General features: G+C 41.2%; 1 protein-coding gene across 1 annotated transcript; it reads left to right on the forward strand.

Moving 5' to 3' along the window:
* Window positions 1-715: 715 nt before the first annotated feature.
* LOC138802866 (sodium- and chloride-dependent neutral and basic amino acid transporter B(0+)-like) lies at window positions 716-26,071 on the forward strand. Its single transcript, XM_069986574.1, has 14 exons — window positions 716-1,039; window positions 2,442-2,592; window positions 6,332-6,463; window positions 8,008-8,166; window positions 12,280-12,400; window positions 13,785-13,917; window positions 16,809-16,949; window positions 17,084-17,312; window positions 19,199-19,324; window positions 20,313-20,431; window positions 21,457-21,556; window positions 22,258-22,367; window positions 24,966-25,133; window positions 25,674-26,071. The coding sequence occupies exons 1-14, from the start codon at window positions 977-979 to the stop codon at window positions 25,836-25,838; spliced, it is 1,917 nt and encodes a 638-aa protein (XP_069842675.1). The 5' UTR covers window positions 716-976; the 3' UTR covers window positions 25,839-26,071.
* The last annotated feature ends 954 nt before the right edge of the window (window positions 26,072-27,025 follow it).

Consider the following 27,025-nt stretch of genomic DNA (forward strand, 5'->3'; position numbering starts at 1 on the left):
AGGACTTGTGCACTGGACTTAATGGGCATTAGAAGGTTGCTTCAGCTTGTGAGGATATGGTGGGAGCTGAACTTTAGAGGTACCCTTTCATTTTTTGAATAGAAAAAGAATATAGTGCATGCCACTTTTTTGCCACAAGAGATAGAATGGATAGAAAGAACTGATAAAAAAACTGACCCAATTAAAGGGGTACTCCAGAATATGGTAAAAAAAATTGCTACATTTACTAGGCCCGGTGCCCCGCTGCTCCTGTTATTTTCCTTCTAGTTGCCCAGTTTTATTTCTTCTTGTTGCAGGATCCAGCCCAGCATTGGCTGAGACAGTGCTCCGCTGATTGGGTGAGTGGGCAGGTCCTGCACAGAGAACTCATCTCAGAACAGGAAGAAGAAAGAAGACCAAAGAAAAGAATGGGGACCATAGGGGAGCAGCAAGGGACTGAGTTAGGTCAGTATAGGTTTTTATGATATTTTTCCAAGCACCATCTTATTTTTTACCACATGCTGGAACGCCCCTTCAAATCAAAGGGATCGGTTAAATTACGTTTTTCTGTTGCAAGATTCGATCAGACAAAAAGACAGCAAGCAGAGAAGACAAATGCAAATGTGAATATTAATTTTTGGTAACTTTTTCTTGCTTAGTATCAAGATCCTAAAAATGTGGGAATGACAGCCATCGGGATCCATTAGCCGTCCTTCTTTCACCTGTGCTGACGTAGGAGAAATTTACATCCCCGCAGCTGTCTCGTTTTCAGGTCTGGTTGTCTCTACCAGTCATACAACTTCAGTATTTGCATAGTGAATTACAGCACACTGTAGGATGGGCGTTCTGTGGCAGTTTTATTGAGTAATCTCAGGGAGTCGATCATTGTCCTCTTTAATTATAAAGTACTGTGTCATCCTACACCCCCTCCATTCAATGACAATCCTACGCACAGGTTATATCAGTGACTTTCTACAAAGAGCTTCCGATACAGGACATGGGGAATACAGCTTTATCAAGATGTATGAAACGCCGGGGAAAGAACTCTACACAAACAAATGTAAGTAACATTATATAGTGGAGACCTGCCAACATCTCCCTCCTTTAGTGGTGGTGATTTTTTTTTTTTTTTTTAGTTTTTAATTTATTCTGCAAAGTAATTTTTTTTATTCGATAATTACATGCTTCCTTGAATACGTGCCTTGTATCTCCCTAAAATAATCTGATATGTCCCACATTGTAATTTCCAACAAGGGGAGATTTAGTTACAGCAGAAAAGACACATCTAAAAACATATGGTAGAGTTTGTTCACCTACACATTTATCTCATTATCACATTTACAAACTTATTTTATCAACATTAGGTAATGTTGACTGCAATCTATTGTTATCTGTTAGCAGCCGATTCTAAACAGGAATGCGTTTTCAGTAACATTACTAGGTTCTGGTTCCCATGATCTTCTGATAGCTCAAATATCTTCCTGGAACCTGCAGGAGTAATTACATACAGGTTCAGGGCAATTTTTATAATGATGCTCTTACGTCGTTACATTATAAAGAATTATCGTTATCATTTTTTAAGAAAAAGTACATGATATATCACATGTCAAGAAATCATTAATGGTTTATAGATGGGGCTCCCACCTATCAGGAGCATAGAGATCCCCTAACGTATGTATATTATAAAAAGTCATTGGTTTCAATGGAGAAGTGGTCTTGACTCTTTCCAAATATATGGATGTTATAGAAAGAGCCAATATAACAGAGAAGACCACTAACTATAGAGGCCTATGCAGCTGGCAGGTCTGCATTAGGAGACCCCCATTCCCCTAAAAGGTGTATGTCCCTTAGATGTGTCATCTGTCTGGTCTCTATAAAAGCTTATATATTTATACGGGATTAGACATTTCAGCCTCCTTTATTTTGTTTTACAGTAATGTTACTATTGTTGGAGTAGTTATTCTGGTCTGACTATAGTGTCTCTATATGGCGGTCCAGTACAGAAAGCGCAGAAGACTTCCTGATCCTATAATCACCACTTATGTCACATATTTCCAGTAGTGAGAAGTGAGAACCTTAAAAACATTTAAATACATTGGGTTTTGTATTCACTTTATTAGATGCCCTTTTAATAGCTGCCACTATACAGTGTATCTATTGTTCCTTTAATTGTTTCTACCACTCATGCTGCCCATTTACCTTGTGTATTTAGGTCAAATTCACACCTGGCTCTGGCTGCTTCAGTATTCTCCCTGATTTTCTGTAGTGTATTGTAATGAATGTAACATGGCCTATTTACGGGGTCATTGTGTTTTCTTAGATGTTTATTTTGGTCTTTTGTTTTCTTATCACCAATTGATTTGAATGAACATGAAAGCTGTGATCATTGTGTTGTGTTTGTGTTTCTGGGCTGAACCACTGCCACAAATGAGAACCTAAATGTATTCACATTGTATTTCCAGAATAATGAAGTGAGTGTGGAAAATAATGAAGAAAATCTAGAACGGGAATTTTGGTCCAGCAAAACAGACTACCTCCTATCCTTGGTGGGATATGCAGTGGGACTTGGGAACGTCTGGAGATTTCCGTACCTTGCTTTTAAGCATGGAGGAGGTAAAGTGGAAAGATACGTAAAAGTTTTTTTTTTTTTACTAAGACCAGCCTATTTTTTTTTATTGAGGTAATGTAGAAAGAAAGGTCTAAGGGCCCTCTAACATGGGCCGATGTGGCGCCACAAGTGGCAATGATCAGCAAGATCAGCACTGATTTGCAAAGCCTTTAAAAGGCTCAATCAATTGAGCGGACAGGCCGCACAACCGATTGCTAGATCTATTAACTTCATTCCAGTCATCCCTACATTCCTGTCTTCAATATCCCCACAAAACATGCAATTGGCCGAGGAACGAGAGATTTCTTGTTTGTCTGTCGATCACTGGCTGGTGTAGAAGGACTCTAAGGGCCTCATTACACAGCCCAATCCGGAGGAGCAAGCAAGTGCAAACTTGTCAAATCAGTGCTCGCTTGTTCCTCATTTCCCGCTCGCTGTTAGTGCTATTACACATACAGACAGTGAGCAGGTAAGAGCAGGGGAGGATTAACTTTACCATAGTCCCCAGGCTGTTCACCAAGCCTGGGCCCCCCCACCCCACTGTAACTATGGCGGCAATAGCCTAGCGTTCATAGTACACGACAGATAATGTCATGATGTCCTGATTTGTGCAAAATTGCCATAAAAAAACTGTGATTTTTTGCAAATCATGGCGGAAGTCTAGCCAGGAGACAATACACCACTGAAAGTATAAGTCTTTTTGGGTGGTCATGGGCCCCCCAGGAGCTCAGGGCCCCGGGCTGCCGCCCGAAACGCCCCTATTATAATCCACTACTGGGTATGAGTGGGGCTAAACCTCATGTCAGTGAAAATAGTAGAATTGGCTGTCGGCCATTCCTCCCCGAGCCTGCGACAGTCATGCACAAACTACCCCAACCCCTCGACATCGGCCCCCAAACACAATAGGTTGTCTGGACATGTATTTACATAGCTACTAAGCAGTTCATACTATTATTCTATGCAATATATGATCTGTACAATAGTGACAGGAGGCCATTCATCTGGGGACAATAGGTGATAAATGGAAAGCATAAAACTAGACGGAAGGGAAATAATCAGAAAGGATTAGAAACGTACTTATTGTATTTATATTGCAACAGGAAGAGAATTTGGACTACAAGCATTTCCTGCACAGTAGACGTGACCATACAACAAAGTGATAGAGTAAGAAGGTTTTTTACATTAGACGTGACCATACAACAAAGTGATAGAGTAATAAGGTTTTTTTAGAAGTTAAACGCTTTCAAGTGTTACTGTTGTTACAAAAACTTTTGACATGTCAGAGAGACATATCAAACGTTTCGATCAGTCCAGGTCTGTGTTGTGTGATTTAAAAAAAAACTCACAATAAAAGTCCATAGGGAGCATGTTTTCTCACTGACACAGAGCAGGGATCGGACCACACAGCAGCGCAGAGAGCAGGGTGCGCAGCAGAGCGCTGAACGGAGCGTACAGCAGAACAGGGAGTGGACCACAAAGCAGAGCAGGGAATGGAGCGCACAGCAGAGTGTAGGGTGGACCGCACAGCAGTGCAGGGAGCAGATCACACAGCAGAGCAGGGAGTGGACCGCAGCACAGCACATCAGGGGAAGGGAGCGCACAGCAGAGCGGTCCTCTCCTCACTCATTCTCACAATCAGTCAGGTTCTGAACACTTATACCCGGAAGAATCAAAACTCTCTCACATGTCAAAAGATTTTTGTAACCAGTGTTGTAGCTACCGTAAAGGCAGACCATGCCACTGCTATGGTGCCAATGCACCAAGGAGGCCTGCAGGCCCCTGGCCCTTTAACTGTGTACGTTTGTGATGAATGCTCACAGTTAAATGCTGCGGTGCTCTGACTTTAGAGAGAAAGAAGCTATTGGCTTCCGGGTCTGCCAGGCTCTCTTGTGGCTGGAGGCAATACTGCACCTCCAGCAACAATAGCCCCCATACACATACTCACCTGGCCCGGGACAGTCCACCGTCATTAGCTCTCCCAGCTTCCCTAAACATGAGTGTGTGAAGGAACAAAGGAACGCTGCTCGTGATGCAGGGTGCCCCAGAAGTAAGACCCCAACACACACAATTTGATAGCTATCCCCTATCCAGTGGACGGGGGACAACTTTGCAAGTTGCATAAATCCCTTAATTTATCCCTTGATAAATTCTTTGATTGATGAAACATGTCTTTTTATATTGGTATTCCCATTTAAATAATTGTGACATATTCACAGGATATGCCATAAATCTCTGATAGATACAGGCCCCATCTCATATTAAGCAGTCCCTTTAGCCCTTCTGGTCTGGTTGCATCCACCACAGCTAGTCAGGAAGCTAAAAACAGACAGGTCGTTTGCTTAAAGGGGTTTTCCCATCTTCCCATGATAACCTTGGGGATAACTAGCTTGATAGTGATCTCAAGAATGGGGACCCCAGTGTACTTTTAGAATGAAGTGGCAGGTTTTTGCACTGCCTTTCCATTCATTCTCTATGGGACCCATGAAAACAGCTGAATAGCAGTGTTTACATTTATTTGAAATTTAAAGGGGTTGGTCACTTTATAGTAAAATTGCTCAGTGTACAGTATCAGGCTATGTTCAGACTATGTAAGAGACCGGCCGTTCCGTGTCCCGGCCGGGTCATGGAACGGCCACTCTCTGGAAAAAATCTGCAGTACCGGCCCGATGACCTTTGCAGCTGCACAGTTCTGATGCGGGCGCATCCGTGAACACCCGCATCAGAACTCTCCACTGCACGCTATGGAGCGAGCGACAGTGTGCACTGACATGGTTTTCTGCGGCTGCTATTCAATGAATAGCGGCCGCAGAAAACTGACATGTCAGTTGTTTGCGGCGCCGCTAGGGATCCTGGCCGAAGCGTATACTATGTGTATGCGCTCCGGCCGGGATCCCATAGAAGGAAAGGTAACGTATATTCTCGTAATAATCACGGCCATATTTACAAAAATATACGTTGTGTGAACATAGCCTAAGTAAGTATCCTTACAGCACTTACTGACAACAGTTCCCCTTACCTCATACAGCTAAAATTAGATTCCCCTCCTCTAGGCTGTGCTGCCCTGCTCTGTGGTGAGTCTGTAAATAAGATGGCTGACTATTCCCCGCCCACCAGGGTCCTCCATAGGCATATACAGTCTCAATGTTAGACACTTGGGGTTTGGGCATGGTCATATGTAGAGATGTGCGAACCTGCCGAGGTTAGGGTTCGTATGAACCTGAACTCTTGACGTCTGATTCCCGCTGTCTGCCCGCTCCGTGGAGAGGGTGGATACAGCCGGAGGACCGCCTGGAAAACTGGGATACAGCCATAGCCATAGGCTGTATCCCACTTTTCCAGGCGGTCCTCCGGCAGTATCCACCCTCTTCACGGAGCCTGCAGACAGCGGGAATCAGACACCGAGAGTTCAGGTTCATAAGAACCCGAACCTCGTCAGGTTCCCTCATCTTTAGTCATATGCTCCTCCATGTGAGCCATCTTATGGACAGACTCACCACAGAGCAGGGCAGCACAGCCTGGAGGAGGGGAGTCTGATTTAGCTCTATGAGGTACTGTACACAGGGAGTTGCTGTAAGTGCAGTGCAGTACACTTACTAATACTTTACACTGAACTATTTTACTATAAAGGGACCAGCCCCTTCAAATTTGTTCAGACCCATTAGCTAAAATACACAAGCACCTCTTATACCTTGGGAGTGAATTGTATTTACTTCAAAGTAATCTTTATATGTTTCCTCACTTTAGGAGCATTTCTTATCCCTTATGTGATCATGCTGGCGCTGGCTGGTTTACCTTTATTATTTCTCGAGTGCTCTCTTGGACAGTTTGCCAGTTTAGGCCCCATTGAAATATGGAGGATTGCACCACTCTTTCAAGGTGAGGCTACTCAGTATAATTTGCATATTATGTTTTAGGAGTATAAAAAATGCCATGTGACCTAAGGACAATAAGGCACTCAACATAGACTAAGGGGCTTTTTTTATTAATACTTTCTAAAATTTAAAGGAATAGGGAACCTTTGGCCCTTCAGCTATTGCAAAACTACAATTCTCATTATGCCTTTGCAGGCATGATGGGAATTGCAGTTTTGCAACAGCTGGAGGGCCAAAGGTTCCCTATCCCTGATTTAAATAGAGTTGGTGTGTTCTAAAAGCCATAAGGTACAGTTGTGGTCAGGCACACTCTATGGTAAACTATGTAGTTAGCAGGGAGTATAAGAGGAAACTGGAGATCATACAAACTTCTTGGTTGCCTTTGAACCCAGGTCTACAGTGCCCCAAGGAAACCAATGATAACCACTGATCTGCCCTGTTATGTACACATTGGGGGACATTTATGAATTCTGCTCCACTGGCATATGCCAGGAAGAAGGTGCAGATTTGCCCCTTCTCCCTGGTTTATGCCTGCTGAATCCCCCATTTTCCCAATGGGTGCGCGGGGAGGGGGGTCTGGTAAGGTGGGGAGAAGATGTGGCCCCCTCCTGTACCAAACAGCAGGCGCAGGTTAGGCCGGATTCACAAAAAGTGAATCCAGGCGCAGAAATCTACACCTGTGTCGGGGCCTAATTTAAAACGCCGAATTTCATAAATGTCCCCCATTGTGTTTACCAAATTATTGACTTAAATTAAAGCACATTAACATGCAACTATTATGAGGGGAATCTTTACAGGGTGTTCCCCGCAGCTGAGAGAAGAAGGAGTGGGTGGCAAATTTAAACAGCTGCCTGCTGCTGACTCTCTGGGAAACACAGAGCAGGGATTTCTATCTTTATGACGGGAATCCCTGCTCTTTACAGTAAGGGCCCTATTCCACCGGATGATTATCGTTTGCATAATCGTTAGCGATTAACGATCTCAAACGACCGCTATTATGAAAGACCTGAAAACGTTCACTCATTTCCATGGAACGATTATCATTACTTATGATCGTAATTGCAATCGTTTTTGCTTCGCTATTTCCTCGCTATTGCGTTCGTATCTATTGCGAACGACCGAACGATGTCTTACTCAATGCGAACGATTTGCGAACGTTTTGCGAACGAGCAACGATAAAAATAGGTCCAGGTCTTATAAAGCGATCAACGATTTCTCGTTCGGTCGTTAATCGTTAACTGCATTCCAACCGAACGATTATCGTTTAGATTCGAACAATTTAACGATAATCTGAACGATAATCGTCCGGTGGAATAGGGCCCTAAGTTGTGGTGCAAGATGCACCTCTACTTACTGCTAGTTTTTACGCTCTGTGGGCTGGGCACACTGCACCTGACCCATGGAGTGTAAAAAAAACTATTGATGAGATTTACATTGTTCCCTATGGAAACTTACTGCTCAGTTCTCGAACAGTTCGAGAACAGAGGTACCACTGTATGTACATATGTTCTGCTTAGACAGTACGTAACATCTTTTTTCTATTTCTAGGTGTTGGTGTTACCATGGTGGTGATATCTACATTAGTATCTATATACTACAATGTGATTATAGCCTACAGTCTCTTTTATTTATTTTCCTCATTCCGAAGTTATCTGCCCTGGTCCGACTGCTTTGAGTGGGCCGACAGTAAATGCCAAAGCTTAAGTGGTAAGAAGACCTATTTACTAATAATTGTGCTATTGGATAGGACAGTTGCGGCGGGTCCCCGACTATCACTGACAGCCGGAATCCGTCGCAGTTGAAAGAGGTGCAGCTTCTGTGCCTGTGTCATCCTGGATCGTAAATTAACGTTGCTGCAGTTTCGGGCATAGCAACGTTAATTTACTGTGCAGCGGTGGGAGGGGGTTAATATATTATACAATATGTGTGAGGTGTCATTTTTGGCACCATTATCTGTTCTTTTTATCTGTACCTTATTTGCGTATGTATGACTTTTTTAACACAATTTTTGGCGATACCAAACATGTTTATTTATTCATTTTTATTTATAAAATAAGAAAAGGGGGATGATTCAAATTTTTATTAGCAGAAGGAATTTTTTACTAGTAGAAAAACGTTTTTTACCACATATACATTAATTCCAAGCCCCCTGGGGGGCTTCTCTGTTCACAGCATTGATCTCTCATAGGCATCAATGCTGTGTATATAATAGAGCACTTATCCATTAGATTAGTGCTCTATTACTCTGGTCTGCTGCAGACCAGATACATAAGATACAGAGTTCGGATCAGCGCCATTCCGGTGCTAAGTCCCAGCCCGGCAAGTACAACAGATCCCCCCTCTGCAATCGCATTGCGCGGGGGGGGGGGGATCTGGCCACTACACAGCAGGGATGGGGGCTATTAAGGACTTTTTAATGTTTGACAACCGCATTTTGCTTTCCTAATTAGCGGGTGCGGCAGAAAGCACCCGGGATCGTGCCAGTTCAGAGCAAGGTTGCGGCGAGGCCCCTCTGGTACGTCCTTCTGTGGGAAGGATTTAATGGAAGTAAATTACAAATCTCTGGCACTTTCTGGCACCAACTGATTTGAAAAAATTTTGAACTCTAGTAAATGTGACTGAGCCCAAACCTTATGACTTAGTTGTTGATTTATTCATAAGCATCAACGGCCAAGAAAATGAGTTAGAAGCATTTACTAGAATTTCACTCAACACTGTATAATATAAATATAATACTACATACTGTATCTAAATAGAATGCTACATTTCCGGATTTGGGAGTTCTGAAGCCAAACAAATTGTGATCAGCTCATCACAGCTAGTTTCTCTTTGAAAGGGGTCAGTCTGATGGCTTGATCCCTTTAACCCCTTAAGTACACAGAATTATTTTATTTGGTTTTTTTTTGTTGTTTATCTTTACTTACAGTACTTTTTATTTGAAAAATGGGAACAGAGGGGTAACTTGAGTTTATATTATGCAATGGATTTATTTATCAACACTTTTTAGTCTCCCTAGGCAATTTCTATGAATAACAACTTAATTGCTTATAGAGATTAATGCAGAACATAAAAACAGTATGAATGCTATCTTAGCTCACCTCCTTTTCTTAGCCTCCTTGGCTGAGATAGCAAAAAATGACAAAGATACATTTGCCAGCGATTTTGTGTTCACATACGCCGCATGACAGTGTAGATGGAATGAGCTTTCTGAGAATAAATAGACAAGCCGCCCAAGCTGAGGGAAATTTTATTACCTATTTCCCCTGTAGTGACCTTGAGTTACATGAAATTTGTAGTTTAGTCATAATCTATTTTCATCCAGAGCTGCATTCATAATTCTGAAGGCACACCTCTAACAGCTTAGCTTCTTTAACAGTGCTTATTACTATATATCCTACTTTATCCGGTGTAAAAACTACATTTAATTCTGATGGGCCACCCTCCGCCTATGCTTAACGTCCATTAGGACCAGTATTTGGTTGGAGCTGCTGCCCTTCAGAAGATCATCTGGTACTGTAGAGTGCTAGAATAACCCTAATTCCCGGAAAGCAAATTAATGCAATAAGCTCTTGTCAAACGCTAAAGAGGTTGCTTGGATATATGAACACTTGCACACAACTGAATGGAGTTTGTATTTACGAGATGATGAAACTCAGGTCATTACAAGATAAGTTAATCAGAGTATTTACAAAGTTACTCAACTCCTTCTGGAGATTATATCTACTGCATGCTGCATGTGAACTGTACAATGGTCTAAAAAGCTATATATAATCTATAAGGGATCAAATCCATTAATAGGCTAGGTTCAGACTATGTAACTGTGCGGCTGTATTTTTTATGCGGCTGTAAATGTGCGGGTGAAACTCCGGCCGCGGGAAAAAATAGACATGCGGCAGAAAACATACGGTCATTTACTTGGAAATCTGGTTCAACTAAAAATAACAAATAAAATCTTAAGAAAGTGATGCAAACACCTCTGGATGCATCTGGGAAAGCAGGGAAACAGTTTACATGAATTGCTATTACCGGGGTTTGCGATCCTCTGCAGTATGCCGATGCCGATGCCTCTCATGGTTAATATATTGAATTAATAAAACACATTTTCTTTGTAATAAAGTCCCTTTCGTTGTTCAATAATTTAATTCTAACAAATCCATCATTTTGCAATTAAATATACTGTTAAAATAAATATATATATATAAATAAATGTATATTTATATATATATTTATTTTTTGACAGTATATTGAATTGCACAATGATGGATTCGTTAGAATTAAATTATTGAACAACGAAACTGATTTTATTACAACGAAAATGTGTTTTATTAATTAAATATTAATTAGTACAGGAAGCTCCATAAGCCGTTAATTCATATTGCCGGCAAAAGAGCATTCTGTACTAATCATCACTTTACTTTAATTAAAACATCAAATGTTTCTTCTAATTATGTTATCACAATAGCATTATTAGAAGAAACATTTTGAATTATATGTGCGCTCAGCTGATTGGCTGATCGGCTGAGCGCACATATAATTAGCGGGTCCGCAGCACAGTGACTTCATTGTGCTGCGGACCAGCGAAGAGGACACATCGGGGTGAGTATAGAGCTCTCCCCACCCCCTCCCCAGCACTGCACCCCTCCCAGCAAGGAAGGGGGGGTCAGTTAACCCCTTCCTTGCTGGGATGGGTGCAGTCTGACATCAGTCTGGCCCCCAAGGGGTTAAGGGAGGATGTATTGCATCCCCCTTAACCCCTTGGGGGCCAGACTGATGTCAGACTGCACCCATATGAATTAACGGCTTATGGAGCTTCCTGTACTAATTAATATTTAATTAATAAAACACATTTTCGTTGAAATAAAATCAGTTTCGTTGTTCAATTATTTAATTCTAACGAATCCATCATTGTGCAATTAAATATACTGTCAAAAAATAAATATATATATAAATATACATTTATTTATATATATACTTATTTTAACAGTATATTTAATTGCAAAATGATGGATTCGTTAGAATTAAATTATTGAACAACGAAAGGGACTTTATTACTAAGAAAATGTGTTTTATTAATTTAATATATTAACTATTAGAGGCATCGGCATTCGGCATCATTGCCGGCTATTTTTGAAGTACTCCGTACGGACCGCCTGTCAATCCACGGCCGCATTTCCAGCCGCAAACAATGGTCTTGTTCATTTTTTACGGGTCCGTTTACGATAGGGCCATAGATTCATACATAGTGTGCACTGTGCAGCCGTATATCCTATACTTTCCAGCGTACGCATGAACCACCAAAAATACCGCCGCATAATTACAGCCTCAAATACAGCCGCACAGTTACATAGTCTGAACCTAGCCATAAGATGCATTTAAATATGGATGCTGACTTTATGGACCCCTAAATATACCATGGGGAACCCTGCTTAAAGAGACTCTGACAGCAGGATTTAATGATGATGCCCATTATAATTGTCATTTCACAAAACTTTTGACATGTAATAAGTTTTGATCAATCAGGGTCCAGGTGCTAACACCCCCATCGACGGGCAGATGCGGTCATGTGTTCAGTAAACAAGGAGACGGCACTGAGGATATTTGTCTTAGCATTTTTTTGGGGGGGGTCCTCAGCTTTGTACCCTTGTGATGCTGTGATGCTGCCTCGGTATTTCTTATCTTGTATCTAGATATATATATCTACATGCATTCTTCTATAAATGTCGCATTGTGTCATACAGTGCTTTTTAGTACAATGACAAAATAACATATTACAAGGTTCATTCCCCTTCATCCGATAAGACTGTAACATCTCATTTCTAGGGTTGTGCAATGTGACTCTGGAGAATACTACAGTAACAATGAACATATCATGGGTCACCGAAAACAACCTCACCTGCTCAGCTGGAAACGCCACTGAATTACCCAGCAAACAATATTGGGAGTAAGTATTGTATTCTCATCTTCAAGTTTAATAGTTAATGGAAATGTTGCAGGCTAAGGCTGGGTTCACATTACAATGGTGGCCTCTGAGGCATGGACATGTTGGCAAAATGTCAAAGTGGGATGAAGACGACTGTTTTTAGTCGGGAAAATAAAGTCAACTGGTGACTACGTTCAATTCATTTTCCAAGCTTATACATGCCTATCTTTTGTGTATAGGGGCTACTTGACTCTCTGTGACATGGAGGATGAATAAACAGTATATGCATTGTCCAAATTAGATAACCAGATATTTTCAAAACATTGAAAGTTCAGAGAGTTAAAATCTAGTTTTTTTAACCCACAAACACTGGTGTAGCTGTAGCAGGTACACACAGCAGTGGCATTGGAGCCTTGGTGTCGGAGGGGGTCCAGGTGCCTGTCTTGCGCAAATCAATAGATTAATATTATAAATGGCAATTAGTAGATGGAGGCCCTGTTACAAAATTTGCATTAAAGGGAACCTGTCATCACTTTTGGCTGAACCACAAGTCATGGGGTGGTCCCCAGCAGCTTCTCTCCACCCTTTTTAGCTTGATTGATAGATTTCTCCCTGTTGGACCACCTCAATTACTTATTTTCAGACAGCATGAAAGTGATTACCAGTTCCATTGTAAGTTGTACCTATACCCAAAAACCAATGACTCCAGAAACTTTATTTCCCATGCTTTTAGGAGTAAGGGTGGGTTCACACACATCGGATCCGCAGCAGATTTTACGCTACGAATTTGCAGCGAAATCCGCTGCGGATCCTTAACTGTCATTTTCAACGAGATTCTATACTCGTGTACTTGGTATGACAATGTAAAAGTCATACGGGAGCCCCCAAAGCAAGCCGGAGCGTGGACCCAGTAATTTTTGTCCAGGGTTGTGTGTGTGGGGGGGGTTTAAGGGGGCTGATTTTTACTTACACGCAGCGGGATGACAATCCCATTGTGAGTATGGAATTTCACTGAAGATGACAGTTAAGGATCTGCAGCAGATTTAGCTTCGAATTCGGTTTTCATATAGCTCATGCGGGAGTGCATGAATATTTTTTCTGGACTAAGGCTAAACACAATTTTTGTGCGTGAAAATGGTCGATAGAAGACCCCAAAATACTGTAAAAGAAGTAAATCAAGGATGGGCTCAAATGTATAGATTGTACTACATGAATCTTCTCAAGCTTAGGTTATCAACTTGTGGTTCGTGTACCCCAGGAAATACATGCCATGTCTCTAGAGACACTCATATCAATGACTATGTACAGTATAAGATGAGTGGTGATATAAGTTCCCAGCCTATACAGTCATACAGTAGACATACAGACTGGCTCTAATAACTAATTTTTTTTTGTATTATTTCAGCAAAGTGGCTCTTAGGAGATCGAGTGGTATGGACGAGACAGGGCAGGTGGTTTGGCACTTGGCCCTCTGCCTGCTTCTGGCATGGATCATAACTGCTGCTGCCCTGGTGAAGGGAATAAAATCTTCAGGAAAGGTAAATGTGTATATTACTAAGTGCTGCTGCCATGTAATACAATAGGGCGGTGTAACACAAAAATAATTATATGAGATTTAAAGGGGTAATCCAGCATTAGAAAAACATGGCAACTTTTTTCTAGAGACAACATGACTCTTGTTTCCAGTTCAGGTGTGGTTTGTAATTAAGCTCCATTTACTTCAATAGGACTGAGTTGCACAACCCCACCCAAACTGGAGACACGAGTGGTGCTGTCTCTGGAAGAAAGTGGCCATTTTTTTTTAATGCTGGAAAACTCTTTACAAAGTATTTAAAGATGCTGTTTAGGGATAATACAATGACTATTGATGAGCGAATACTGTTCGATCGAATAGATATTCAATGGAATAGTAAGGTATTCGACCTATCGAATATTATCGAATAGTTCGCCGAATATTCGATAAATATTCGATAAGCGTTCAAATCCCCCTACTTCTGTTTTTTTCCTCCAAGTGGTCAAATAGATGTTTTTCAATAAGCGAATATTTGTTCCCATAGACATTAATGGGATTGAATATTCAATCGAATATTCGAATATCGGGGAGATATTCGTACGAATATCAAATATTTGAATATTTCACTATTCGCTCATCACTAACAATGACCTAGAGAACGCTCAATATATTGCTCCACTGCTCTATATTTTTTTATTGTCTGTACACTAGAAGTTAGAAGGAGAAGAAGCATTGTCAGATAAGGCTCTTCTCACACTGCACTTATAAGAGGTCATAATTATCTACAGACTAAAGCTATATAATGGGAGCTCTAAGCCCAGCTTTACTTTAGTATCTTATAATTGACATTGTCTAGTTATTTTGCACTTAAACACTGTCGACAGCTGACACTACTGTGAGCATGCTGGGGCAAAACAAATTCACTGTAGGCCAGAAGCTGCTGGACATGTACTAGTACTTGCACAATTCTTTGTAAGGGTGCGTTCACACCTACAGGATCTGCAGCAGATCTGCAGCAGATTTGATGCTGTGTTCAGTTATTTAAATGAAATCTGCTGCAGAAAATCAGCTGCAGATCCTGTAGGTGTGAACGCACCATAAGTTATGGTGCAAAAGTGATGGTGAAAGTAGACTGTGATATCAATGAGATGTCAAACTGACCTATGGGGAAGACATCTAAATCTGGACTCAAGTACATACCCCAAGGGGGAGATTTATCAGACTGGTGTAAAGCAGAATTGGCCCGGTTGCCCCTAGCAACCAATCAGATTCCGCCTTCCATTTTGCAAAAAATCTGTGAGGAATTAAAAGTGGAATCTGATTGGTTGCTAGGGGCAAATAAGCCAGTTCTACTTTACACCAGTTTGATAAATCTCCCCCTTGGGGTATGTACAAGCTTGTAAAAAATGTGTATGGAGAAGAAACTTGATGCTCCTGGGCTCAAATACACTATGGAGGAGATTTATTAAACTGATGTAAAGTAGAGCTGGCTCAGTTGCCCCTAGCAACCAGATCAATCAGATTCCACCTTTCATTTTTCAAAGAATCTGTGAGGAATGGAAAGTGGAATCTGATTGGTTGCTAGGGGCAACTGAGACAATTCTATTTTACACCAGTTACACCAGTAAATTTCCCCCTATGTGTGTGTCTTTTGGTATTGCACAAGGACCCTTTAGGCATCAGTACCCAAGTCCTACTGTACCCTCTGCAGCACTATAGCTGTGTTCTGCCTGTACATAAAGTGCGGAAACATAATTTTACTTTTTATGTTGTGTGATGGTGTCAGCTTTTATTTATTCCATTGAACATATTTTTTGACAGTCACACCAAAGTTCCCTTGAACTGCCGCTATATGTAATTGACCTATAACAGATACATTGTGCACCAACTTGAGCTCCTGACTTTAAAGCTTGGGTCCAACCAAATGCATCCATGACTTCAATTGATGATGGTCAGCGGGTACATTTGTACTACTAAAACTGAACTATAAAAAAAAATAATATTCAAACCTATATTCTCTGCTGTTAACAATATCTCAAGTAACATTTTGGCTACTAAAATCGTATTATGTATGAAGGTACACAGTAAATATGCCAGCCTAGATTACTGGAATTAACTGAGAGGCATTTATTAGGACTTGTTCACATTGTGCCATCTGTGGCAAATATATGTCAGTATATATGTCAGTAAACTATCAAAATGGAAAGCCGGGGGTGCCAATGTACTGTATACATGCATGGATTGGCAATGGTCCCATTGACTTATTGACCTGAATGTTGTCAACTGTCGGCAACTCTTGGAACGCTTTCCAAATGTACATTTGTATTGACTTGACTGTATTGAGTGGAAAGTGCATCACACTACGCTTTTGAGCGAATACATGTAAACTAGGGAAGAGCGAATTTATAGTAATAGCAAAGCACTCCACTAGTCTCGGAGGTAGGATTGTCAGCCGGCTGCTTTTGAACTCGGTGCTGCTCTTTGCTGCTCCGCTCTGGGTACCTGGAAAAGCTGGATCCAATCATTGGATTTGATCCAGCATTTTCTGGCACCAGGAGCAGAGCGGAGTGGCACTGAGTGCAAAGGCAGCCGACTGACAATCCTACCTCTGAGACTAGTGGAGTGCTTTGCTTTGCCATTACTGTAAATTCGCTCATCCCTATTGAAATGACTGCAGTCACTAGTTGACTATGTTCAGGTCAGTAAATCAATGGGACCCATACCTATCTATGCAGATATACACCCGCACCCCATTTTACCAGTCTGCCAACCATGGTACAATCATCATTTAATGATATAAATAATTCAACATATGCCAAGCAGAAACATATAATGTACATGTCATATTGGAAGACCCATCAAACCAGGCTCGATATACTGTAATCTGCAGTTCAATCTGATTTTTTTCTCCTCTAGGTGGTATATATTACAGCGGTATTCCCATATATTGTCCTTATTATCCTTCTTGTTCGAGGGGCCACTTTGGAGGGTGCCATAGATGGCATTGAATATTATATTGGACAACAATCTGATATATCGAAGCTTAGCAATGGGGAGGTATGTATTTTTTTTTTATTATTCTTAGATACAATGACGACTGTATGACAGCTCTGTGTGACTGCCCTTCAACTGCTTTCTTCCTAAACTTTAGAAGGACGGTCATTAAGCCCATTGGTTTCTTCTCATTCTAGGTCTGGAGAGATGCTGCTACCCAGATATTTTACTCTCTGAACACAGCCTGGGGAGGGCTGATCGCTCTTTCATCGTATAATAAATTTAATAACAATGCTTACTGGGATTCTATAGTGGTCTCCGTAATCAACTGTCTGACCAGTATCCTTGCAGGATTCTCTATCTTTTCCATCCTTGGACATATGGCTAGGGTATCAGGAAAAAAGGTTTCCGATGTGGTGGATGAAGGTAAACCACTTAATGATGTAATATTTTCTCTGCTTTTTCTACTATGACGAGCTGTATATTTGTACTTTCGTGATATCATATAGCTTTATTATTGTTCAACTTTAATATGGTGTGAAAAATAATCGTTAAATATGAAAAATGTTTAATAAAAATAGGTTATACATAATATTTCTGACATGACAGTAGGTAGTGTACAGCCTGAGAAGGGACGGGGGAGGACACAGACAGTGATCCGTAATCTGTCCCTTCAGCTGGCCCTGCTTACTTGCCTAAACAGTTCTAGGTGACTGTAACCACAGAGACAGTCCCAATGTGATAACATGGAACAAGGACAAGACAAACTTACATACAAAGGGTAGTTAACGGACCTGGGTTGTCTGCAGAAAGGTACAATAATAAGATCCAAGAGAATAGTCAGGTGACAGAGCCAAAGTCAGGGAAAAGCAGGTAACAATGCAGGAAAAGATATGGAGAGGCTTGCATGTTAGAAAACTAGTCTAATAGCCAGCATGGATATCAGGGCACTAATACGCATTATAGGAGATCAGGGACCCAGTCCAGGAAATGATTGGACCAGAAACACACAGAAACAGCAAAGGTGAATGGAGAAACCAGATGTCAATCACCTCAGCAAGACAGAGCTTAACTGTTAAGTGTCCATAGAGAACTAGCAAGGAAGAGATGGGTGTGGTAAGAATTCAATCAGCAAAGCAGAAGTAGTAGACCTGTGTTCAGACAGTGTTCAGAGAAGTACAAATGGAACATAGAATACAAATAGGCAACCATGACTAAGGGCCCTATTCCACCGGACGATTATCGTTCAGATTATCGTTTAATCGTTCAAATATAAACGATAATCGTTCGGTTGAAATGCAGTTAACGATTAACGACCGAACGAGAAATCGTTGATTGCTTCATAAGACCTGGACCTATTTTTATTGTTGCTCGTTCGCAAAATGTTCGCAAATCGTTCGCATTGAATAAGACGTCTTTCGGTGGTTCGCAGTAGATACGAACGCAATAGCAAAGAAATATCGAAGAAAAAACAATCGCAAATACGAACATAAGTAACGATTATCGTTCCATGGAAATGAGTGAATGTCTTCAGGTCTTTCGCAATAGCGGTCGTTTGAGATCGTTAATCGTTAACGATTATGCAAACGATAATCGTCCAGTGGAATAGGGCCCTAAGAGTGCATTCTCAGCCGCATACCACGAGCCGAAGACCATGCCAATGTCTGAACAGGCATGAACATAACAATTTTCTCTGCTTTAAGGTGATCATTTTGTTAATTATTGTTATGAATGCCTATATACATTATAAACAACAAAAACAAAAACAATATACACCAGTCCGCCACCACTGAACGGAGACAAGGTGGGAGCAGAATACTAAATCACTGTATCGCAATGCAGGATGTTGTATATATATGCACATACTTCGATCCAGAAATAGGAAGAAAGAAGATATGGCACTCACCAGTCTTTAAAAGACGTTGGGAGCATAGGCTTAGCCTTAGTTCTAGTGATATACAATTTGTTGAAGTAAAATATTTAGAATTCAACTGCATGTTACCTTTATAGGGCCCGTTCACACTGAGTAAAAAAAGCAGAATTGTCATGTCAATTCTTTGAGTGGAGAGCAGCGAAAGCGTTCGAGCCATCCCATTGACACACTGAAGCAGGCAGCATTCTGCGTTGCGAAATTCTGCATGTTTTGTGTGAACATACCCATAATGTGTTGAGATGATTATACTAGTTTTCTAGATTTTGAACATAAAAATATTAAATAGCCCTGATACTGTTGCTCACAGAATAAAGTCATTATATTAATAGTAGTAGTACTTGTTAACTTTATGACTTCAAATGAATTCTATTTCCTGTAGGATTCGGGTTGGCCTTCATTGCTTACCCTGATGCATTGGCGAAATTGCCGATTTCTCCTCTCTGGTCTATTCTGTTCTTTTGCATGCTGCTGGCTTTGGGACTTGACTCACAGTTTGCACTAATAGGTATGCTGAACATAATTTATATTGCCCTCCCTGGTGCAAATATTCCTAATATGTTAATGTATGGGGCTAATAACAGCAGTCATCAGGAAATAACGTCCGTTATTTGGACTCAAAATGATGGTTGTCCAACCATGGTGTGTGAACATAGCCTAAGGAAGGAAAGTGAAAACTTAGGTCAGGAGGAGTGGGGAAAAGCGATAATTAACCAAATCAGGCTGATTCAGCCGATTATTGCTCGATGTAATAGAGAGAACGAGCAGCCGGTAAAACAATCATCTGCTGATTGTTTCTTTAGGCCCAAACCTAAAATCATCTGGCATCGGGCGCACATCAATATGTGTGATAGCTGACGGCTGATGATTGTAGTATAAAATAATAAAGTATTAACTTATCTTACCACGTTCCCCGGTGTCCTCTGAGGCCTTCTCTGATGTCTGCAGCTCTGCTTTCTGTTACAGTCCTTGCACTGACTGGCCGCGGCCCCTGGCCGAGACAGGTTGCCGGCCGCTCGGCCAATCACCAGCCAGGGATTGGCTGAGGGGCCACACCCTGTTGGTGTAGTAACCGCAACAGAAGGCAGAGCTACAGACGGCGAGAAAGGCCTCCAATGACACCAGGGAACATGGTACGGTACGGTAAGTTAATATTTTATTATTTTACTCTAAAGAAAAGGGCTGCATAGACATCACTAATGATGTCCATGCAGCCCTTGCTGCCGGATAGTCGCCTGTGTAATAGCTCAGTAAACGAGTGCCAGACTAGCAGAACGGCGCTCGTTTACTATTTATTATCTGGCGGTGTAATAGGACCCTAAGACAGAGAGATAAGGTCTTGGGGGTCTACGAGAGATCCCAGAGAGATTTCCAGAGATACGAGAGATGTCCAGAGAGATGTCCAGAGATCTCCATTACTAAAAGATTGGCAGTGGACAGTATAGGGTCAAATGATTGTGTTGCATGGCTTATAAGCGTATTTTTCATCTTTGTAGAAACACTTACCACAACAATACAAGACGTGTTTCCAGTATTCATGAAGAAAATGAGGATTCCCCTTACGGCAGCAATATGTGCTGTGTTATTTCTCCTTGGGCTGCCTTGTGTTTCTCAGGTAAATAGTAAATGTAACATCAGACATGAGGCCATAGTCACAAAGACATCTAGCCGGATTCCCCTATGGATTTAAAGGAAGCAACTTGTGGGGCTATGGTCTATCACAGTGCCCCCTATGCACAGAAGGGGGCATTGAGGAGGGAACAGAAGGTACATGGGCCAACTAGAGGGGGGAAGGGAGGTATAAAGTATGGGGACTACCTGCAGAGGAGGGATGTATCCAATATAGGAGCCTAACAACAGAGGGACATACAGTATGGTGTCTGACTTTTGTAGAGAGTGGGGCTACAGTGTAGGAGCATACCTTATTTCTCCAAAAATAAGACCCTTTGGGAGAAAAAAATGATATAAGACCCTGTCTTATTTTTGGAGAAACAGTAAATACTACACAGTGTTTAGTTAATGTATACTATGACAGGATGATGACACTGGAACTATCAACAAGCTCTTAATGCAATGAAATTGTCTACTCAAGTTTCTTAAAATTGCCAAAGGAAACTAATATGTAAAGGCTCCAAATGGGACACCAGTAACAAGTAGTGGGGCATATGAAAAGATAGAAGCTTATTGTTGTTATTAATCATGAGTAGAATTTAAAGCGAATGTACAATCAATGGTCCTGATTTTTCTTTTCTCAGGGCCAGCACAGGGATCCCGGTGGCTTGGTCTCTTTTTTAAAATGCTGGACGGTTCCCGTGCTCATTGAAATTTTTAGCTTGAGTACCGACTTGGAGCACTGGGAGCAGACGTAGTGCCTCCCGGTGTGACAATAAAACCTCACTCCGGGAGGGCACTGGACCTGCCCCCCCAGTTCTCCAAGCCAGGCCGGTGCTCAAGCAATAAAGGGTGCAGAGTGCGTGAACCAGGCAGCATTTTGAAAAAAGGACTGTACCACCGGGACCCCCGTACCGGTGCAGAGCAGGTACTATGATGGTACATTGCCTTTAATCCATATTAATAAACCAGACTGATGTGGCTCATATGTGCAGCGGTTTGTATTTAACTCTCTTCTCCTTTATACAGGCAGGCATATACTGGGTAAACCTCATTGACTCTTTCTGTGGAGGATGGGCTTTGCTGTTCGCGGCAGTCCTGGAATTGATAGCAGTCATCTGGATATATGGTAAACCTCCAAAACAATGAATCATATATAACCGTAATGGAGGTTTTTTTTCCTGACATAATTCCTTTCGTAAAGCTAGCCTTATACTTTTAATAACTGCTGACACAAGGTTAGTTTGACCAATAGTTATCACTTCTGATGTCCCTATGGCTGAACGTTCATGGGTGCCTGCGCAGAGCAAAGGCTAACCCATCTTGTCCCATCCCACCTAACTAGCTACTATTATGCTGGCTATGATAGGTATCAGAACGTAGAGTAAATGGACCACGAATTAAAGTGGCCTGGTCTGATATATGTCACATTTTAATTTACATAATTTCCAATGAAATAAGAAGCCAGCACTGCAATTTTTGGGGGGATAAAGGTAGTCGGTAACTTGGACATTAGCCAGATTATCTACCAAGAAATTGTTCATTCCCACTCAATAGGGGAGATTTATCGAACATGGTGTAAAGGGAAATTGGCTAAGTTGCCCCTAGCAACCAATCAGATTCCACCTTTTATTTTCTAACGAGTCTGTGAGGAATGAAAGGTGGAATCTGATTGGTTGCTAGGGGCAACTGAGCCAGTTTCACTTTACACCATGTTCGATAAATCTCCCCCAATGTGTTTGTATTGTACTCTTTACACTGCTTTGGCTTCTATGGATTAGTGTTTGTTGTGCTGATGTGTTGATGCAATTGCTTGTTTAATTCCCACAGGGGGCAATAGGGTCATCATGGACATAGAGATGATGATTGGAAAGAAGCACTGGATCTTCTGGCTATGGTGGAGAATCTGCTGGTATTTTGTGTCCCCTGTATTGTTAGCTGTAAGTTTCAGTTACAATCTGTATATGTGATAATTGGCTATCCTATAGAAAGAGCTACTTCATTTAAAAAAAATAAATAAATTCAAACGAATCAGTGCAATATCAGACACAAGAGGGCGCCACTAGAATATTTTCAATACAGAAAGTGTCAGTCTGCACAACTAAACTCTATTTAAAGGAGATGTCCAGGGATTTTGAAAATCCAGCAGCCAGCAGGGGGGAATTTGATAACTAGTAGGCACTTACCTCTCCCCGAGCCCGTAACTCATTTCCCCTCTCGAGTTGTGATGACTTAACAACTCTGAGGAAAATGCCTGTCCCGGCTGATGGACTGGCCGCTTAGCCAATCAGTGACTGAAGCGGCGTTCCACCCCAATCACTGACTGTCTGAGCAGCCAGTCCAACAGCTGTGTAGTGACGTGTACACTCTAGGGATCCCGGAGCCCAGTGGGGGTCCCAAGGCCAGTCTTGACGCTCACCATATTTATTTTATTTTAGGCTGGGTTCACACACGGTATATTTCAGGCAGTATTTGGTCCTCATGTCAGGTCCTCATAGCTACCAAAACCAGGAGTGGATTAAAAACACAGAAAGGCTCTGTTCACACAATGTTGGAATTGAGTGGATGGCACATCGTAAAATTTTAAGCAACATTTTGCACGCCATTTGTGCTATTTTCGAGCAGTTTATGCCGACTGTACTTATTTTAATGTTTTTCATTCGGAGGCATGGTTTCAAGTCAGCTACTTTCTTAACCAGAATTTTCATGTTTTTTAGCAAAGTTTTGTTAGCCATAAAATTATGCAAAAGAAATTGCACAAGATTCATCAAGTTCGCGGTTTTGTCTATCTGCAATACCTATAATGAAGTACGATGATTGTGCCGGTCAATCTGGGTTTAATGCAGAAAGTCGTTGAACTGCTACTACAGTTATTACAAACTATATTCAAAGAAAAACAGATACTGATTTCACGTAGCAAAATAATCTTTATTAAATACACTTTTTAAAACAATTCATATATATTTATAAAAAAGAGAGATGACCAAACATTAGAAAAGAGAACGGCGGCTGTCCTGTAGGTATTCCTATTGTAACCACATCACATATGCTGGGATCCCTTGACCTACAACTTGCATCACAAACCAGGGGGATAAATACTGAAATCTCCTGCAATAGGGTATTATATTACTAGTATTACAGAATAAAGTGCTAGTGCATCTAATCCATATACCGACCTACAGCTAGTTAATTAGTCTCCTATCCACCCTTCACCTAGAGTGGTACCACCTGGGTGGTAATATCTAGGTGAAGGGTGGATAGGAGACTAATTAACTAGCTGTAGGTCGGTATATGGATTAGATGCACTAGCACTTTATTCTGTAATACTAGTAATATAATACCCTATTGCAGGAGATTTCAGTATTTATCCCCCTGGTTTGTGATGCAAGTTGTAGGTCAAGGGATCCCAGCATATGTGATGTGGTTACAATAGGAATACCTACAGGACAGCCGCCGTTCTCTTTTCTAATGTTTGGTCATCTCTCTTTTTTATAAATATATATGAATTGTTTTAAAAAGTGTATTTAATAAAGATTATTTTGCTACGTGAAATCAGTATCTGTTTTTCTTTGAATATACAAGATTCATCAAGGCTTGTACGCCTAATGATACATTTTGAGGAAGGTCTGGGAGTTTATGTGCAGCACCAAAAAAATGTGCAAGCACAGCAAAAATTGTGCAGATGGTAAATGTGTCCCTAAATTTTTTAAAGGTGGTAAAACAAGATAAAAGTTGTATTCATTGGGTATTGTTGTAAACATACTGACACAAACAGTGGGTATAATAAATAATTAAAAAAAAAAAAAAAAAACACCATAAAACACCAGCATTTACCACAACTTTGGACATGTTAAACATGCAAAAAGTTTTGATCACTCAGAATTTGAATGTTCAGGCCCTGGCGAATCTCTAGATCTCAACAGGAGAAGCACAAGGTAGCCCACTTCTTCCACAGCTGGGGTGGGCACTGTCACCCAAAAACTTTTGATACGTCATAGAGACAAATAAAAAGTTTTTATCTGTCGGGTTTCAGTGTTCAGAGAAGTCTGCTCTGAGACATGTAACCGAGACAGACATGTGATGTAAGGCTAGGTTCACACCGTTTTTGCAATCCGTTTTTTTGCAAAACAGATCAAAACGGATCAGTTTTTTTAACGGACACAAAAGTAGTGTCAGCTACTTTTTTTGTCCGTCAAAAAAAACGGATCCGTTTTGATCCCTTTTTTTTTTTTTTACAATGGAAGTCAATGGGATCAAAACGGATGCACACAAATGCATCAGTTTTTTGCAAAAAAAAAGGATGAAAAAAACGGATTGCAAAAACGCAGTGTGAACCTAGCCTAAGTCTTTGAAGCAGTGTAGCTCACATAGAGGCAGAGATGCCATGTGCCTCTCTTCCCACTTGTTCTCCTGATCGGTTACTGTCTGAACACTCAGGCCCGACTAATAAAAGTATCTGACATGTCTCTGTGTACATATGTGTAATTACAGGACATACATTCAAATTGTATTTTTTTAATATACTTTTTATTTTATAGGTTATTTTAGTCTGGTCGTTGGTCACCTATGAGGCTGCAACATATGGTGGTGTAGTATATCCTAAATGGTCAATCATACTCGGCTTCCTTATGGTTGTATTTTGTCTAATATGGATTCCCATTATAGCTATTGTAAAAGTCATTCAAGCTCCTGGTAACATTTTTCAGGTCAGTATTTCTAACATATTAAGTGACATTTTACGACTAGTCCATTATTAGGCTATGTTCACACGCTGTGAACAACCTGCCGTTCCGTGACGTGGTACTTAAGTAGCGGCCGGATGATCTTTCCGGCCACAGGGTTCTGATGCAGGTGCATCAGCGCGCCCGCATCAGAACCTCCCACATCACACATCACGGCTGCTATTCATTGAATTGAATTGTCATTGTCATTGAATTGACATGTCAATTATTTGCGGCGCCGCACGGGATCCCAGACGGAGCGTATATGATGTGTATACGCTCCGGCCGGGATCCCATAGAGGAATAGGCAATGTTCAACACTGCATAAAGTACGGCCATTGTTGCGGATGGCAACGGCCGTACTTTTACGCAGTGTGAACATAGCCTAATAGTGTTTCTTTTGATTATGCTTTTTGCACATGTTATTTTTGATCACTTTGTTTATATATACTTATCATTTATAAACTATATATTGTGTATATGCTACATCTAGAATTTCATGTTTTTAATATTTTGCCTTTATAGCGCATAGCAATATGTTGTAGACCGACTGAAAACTGGGGTCCTCGACTGGCAAAAAACCGCGGTGAGAGGTATCAACATATGAAGGATGATGCTTCCAAGAAAGAAAACGAGGTCGAGATTCCAGACGTTACAGGATTTGATAATTCTTCATTTCAGAAAGACTGAATCTGATAGATTTCTTCTATACATTCACTTTTTTTTTTGGACTGTCCACAGAAAACATGTTCAATTCCTCAGGTGAATAATACAAAGTAACCTTGATTTGTAGCTTGATGTAAAAAAAAAAAAAAAAAACTCGTAATATTGCACAGGTCACTTTGTTATGGCAAATTATGCCTAAAACCTCCTGTACAGATAATAGTAATACAATACAAGAATAAAGACTTGTAAATATGTAAGAGGCTGTTGTATGGAAAATCTATGGAAAACTTGCACCACCTCAGGGATGCTTGAGAGCTAGGAAACCACTGTGGATGCAGAAGAGAAAGAAGCAAAAAAAAATTGAAACATGAGTACCATAAATATTATAGGCCACAAAGTATATTATAGGGAAAGGTGTAACTAGATTTTTCTTCCATGGAGTTAAATGGACATTCCCATCTCAGCTTGTTATCCCCAATCCATAGGATAACAGAGAAAAAGCTAATCAGTGCACATCCGACTACTGGAACTCTCACTGATCTAGAGAATCGGACCTGACTCTTTTGTCAGAATGATGCAGAGGGACATGCATGCAAATTAGGGGTCAGCGAGCACGTTCTATCGAGTATAGTGTTCACTCAAGTATCATGCGAAATTACTCGATACTCTAGCAAATACTCCTTGCTGTGAACTGACTTTTTTTAATGCTACCTACGGCCGGAATTAATTATCATGATGCAACGGCCGTTGTTTGTACAGCATGTACCTTTCTTAAAGTGTACCTGTCATGATCAGCCCTTCCGGATCAGCGGCGATATCCTTTGCTAATCCTTTGCGAAGGTTGAATTTCAATGGATGCGGAGATGCAATCATTTATCAAGATTTATTAAATTAGGCCCCACCCCCTTTCCCCCGGCCAAATTCACTAAGAGGCACACGCTTCTTAGTGGATCCAGCTAGCCGTGCGCCCGGTGCGCCAGGTGTAGATCTGGACCTTGATTTACCCCAGCCAACAGACGTAAATCATGATAAATGAGGTGTGGGAGGAGGCCCGCTGCCCGCCCATCAGGCAAGGGGGGGATCTGGCCGGCCTATACCAGGGAGAAGGGGTGAATCGGTGCCTTCTCCCAGACATACGTTCCTGGCGTAACTTTGATAGATGCCCCCCTTAGTGTTCTGCTCTCTAGGCATTCTGACTAGGCAGTCTGGTA

This window comes from Dendropsophus ebraccatus, chromosome 10, assembly GCF_027789765.1.
Source record: "Dendropsophus ebraccatus isolate aDenEbr1 chromosome 10, aDenEbr1.pat, whole genome shotgun sequence".
NCBI classification, from domain to species: domain Eukaryota; kingdom Metazoa; phylum Chordata; class Amphibia; order Anura; family Hylidae; genus Dendropsophus; species Dendropsophus ebraccatus.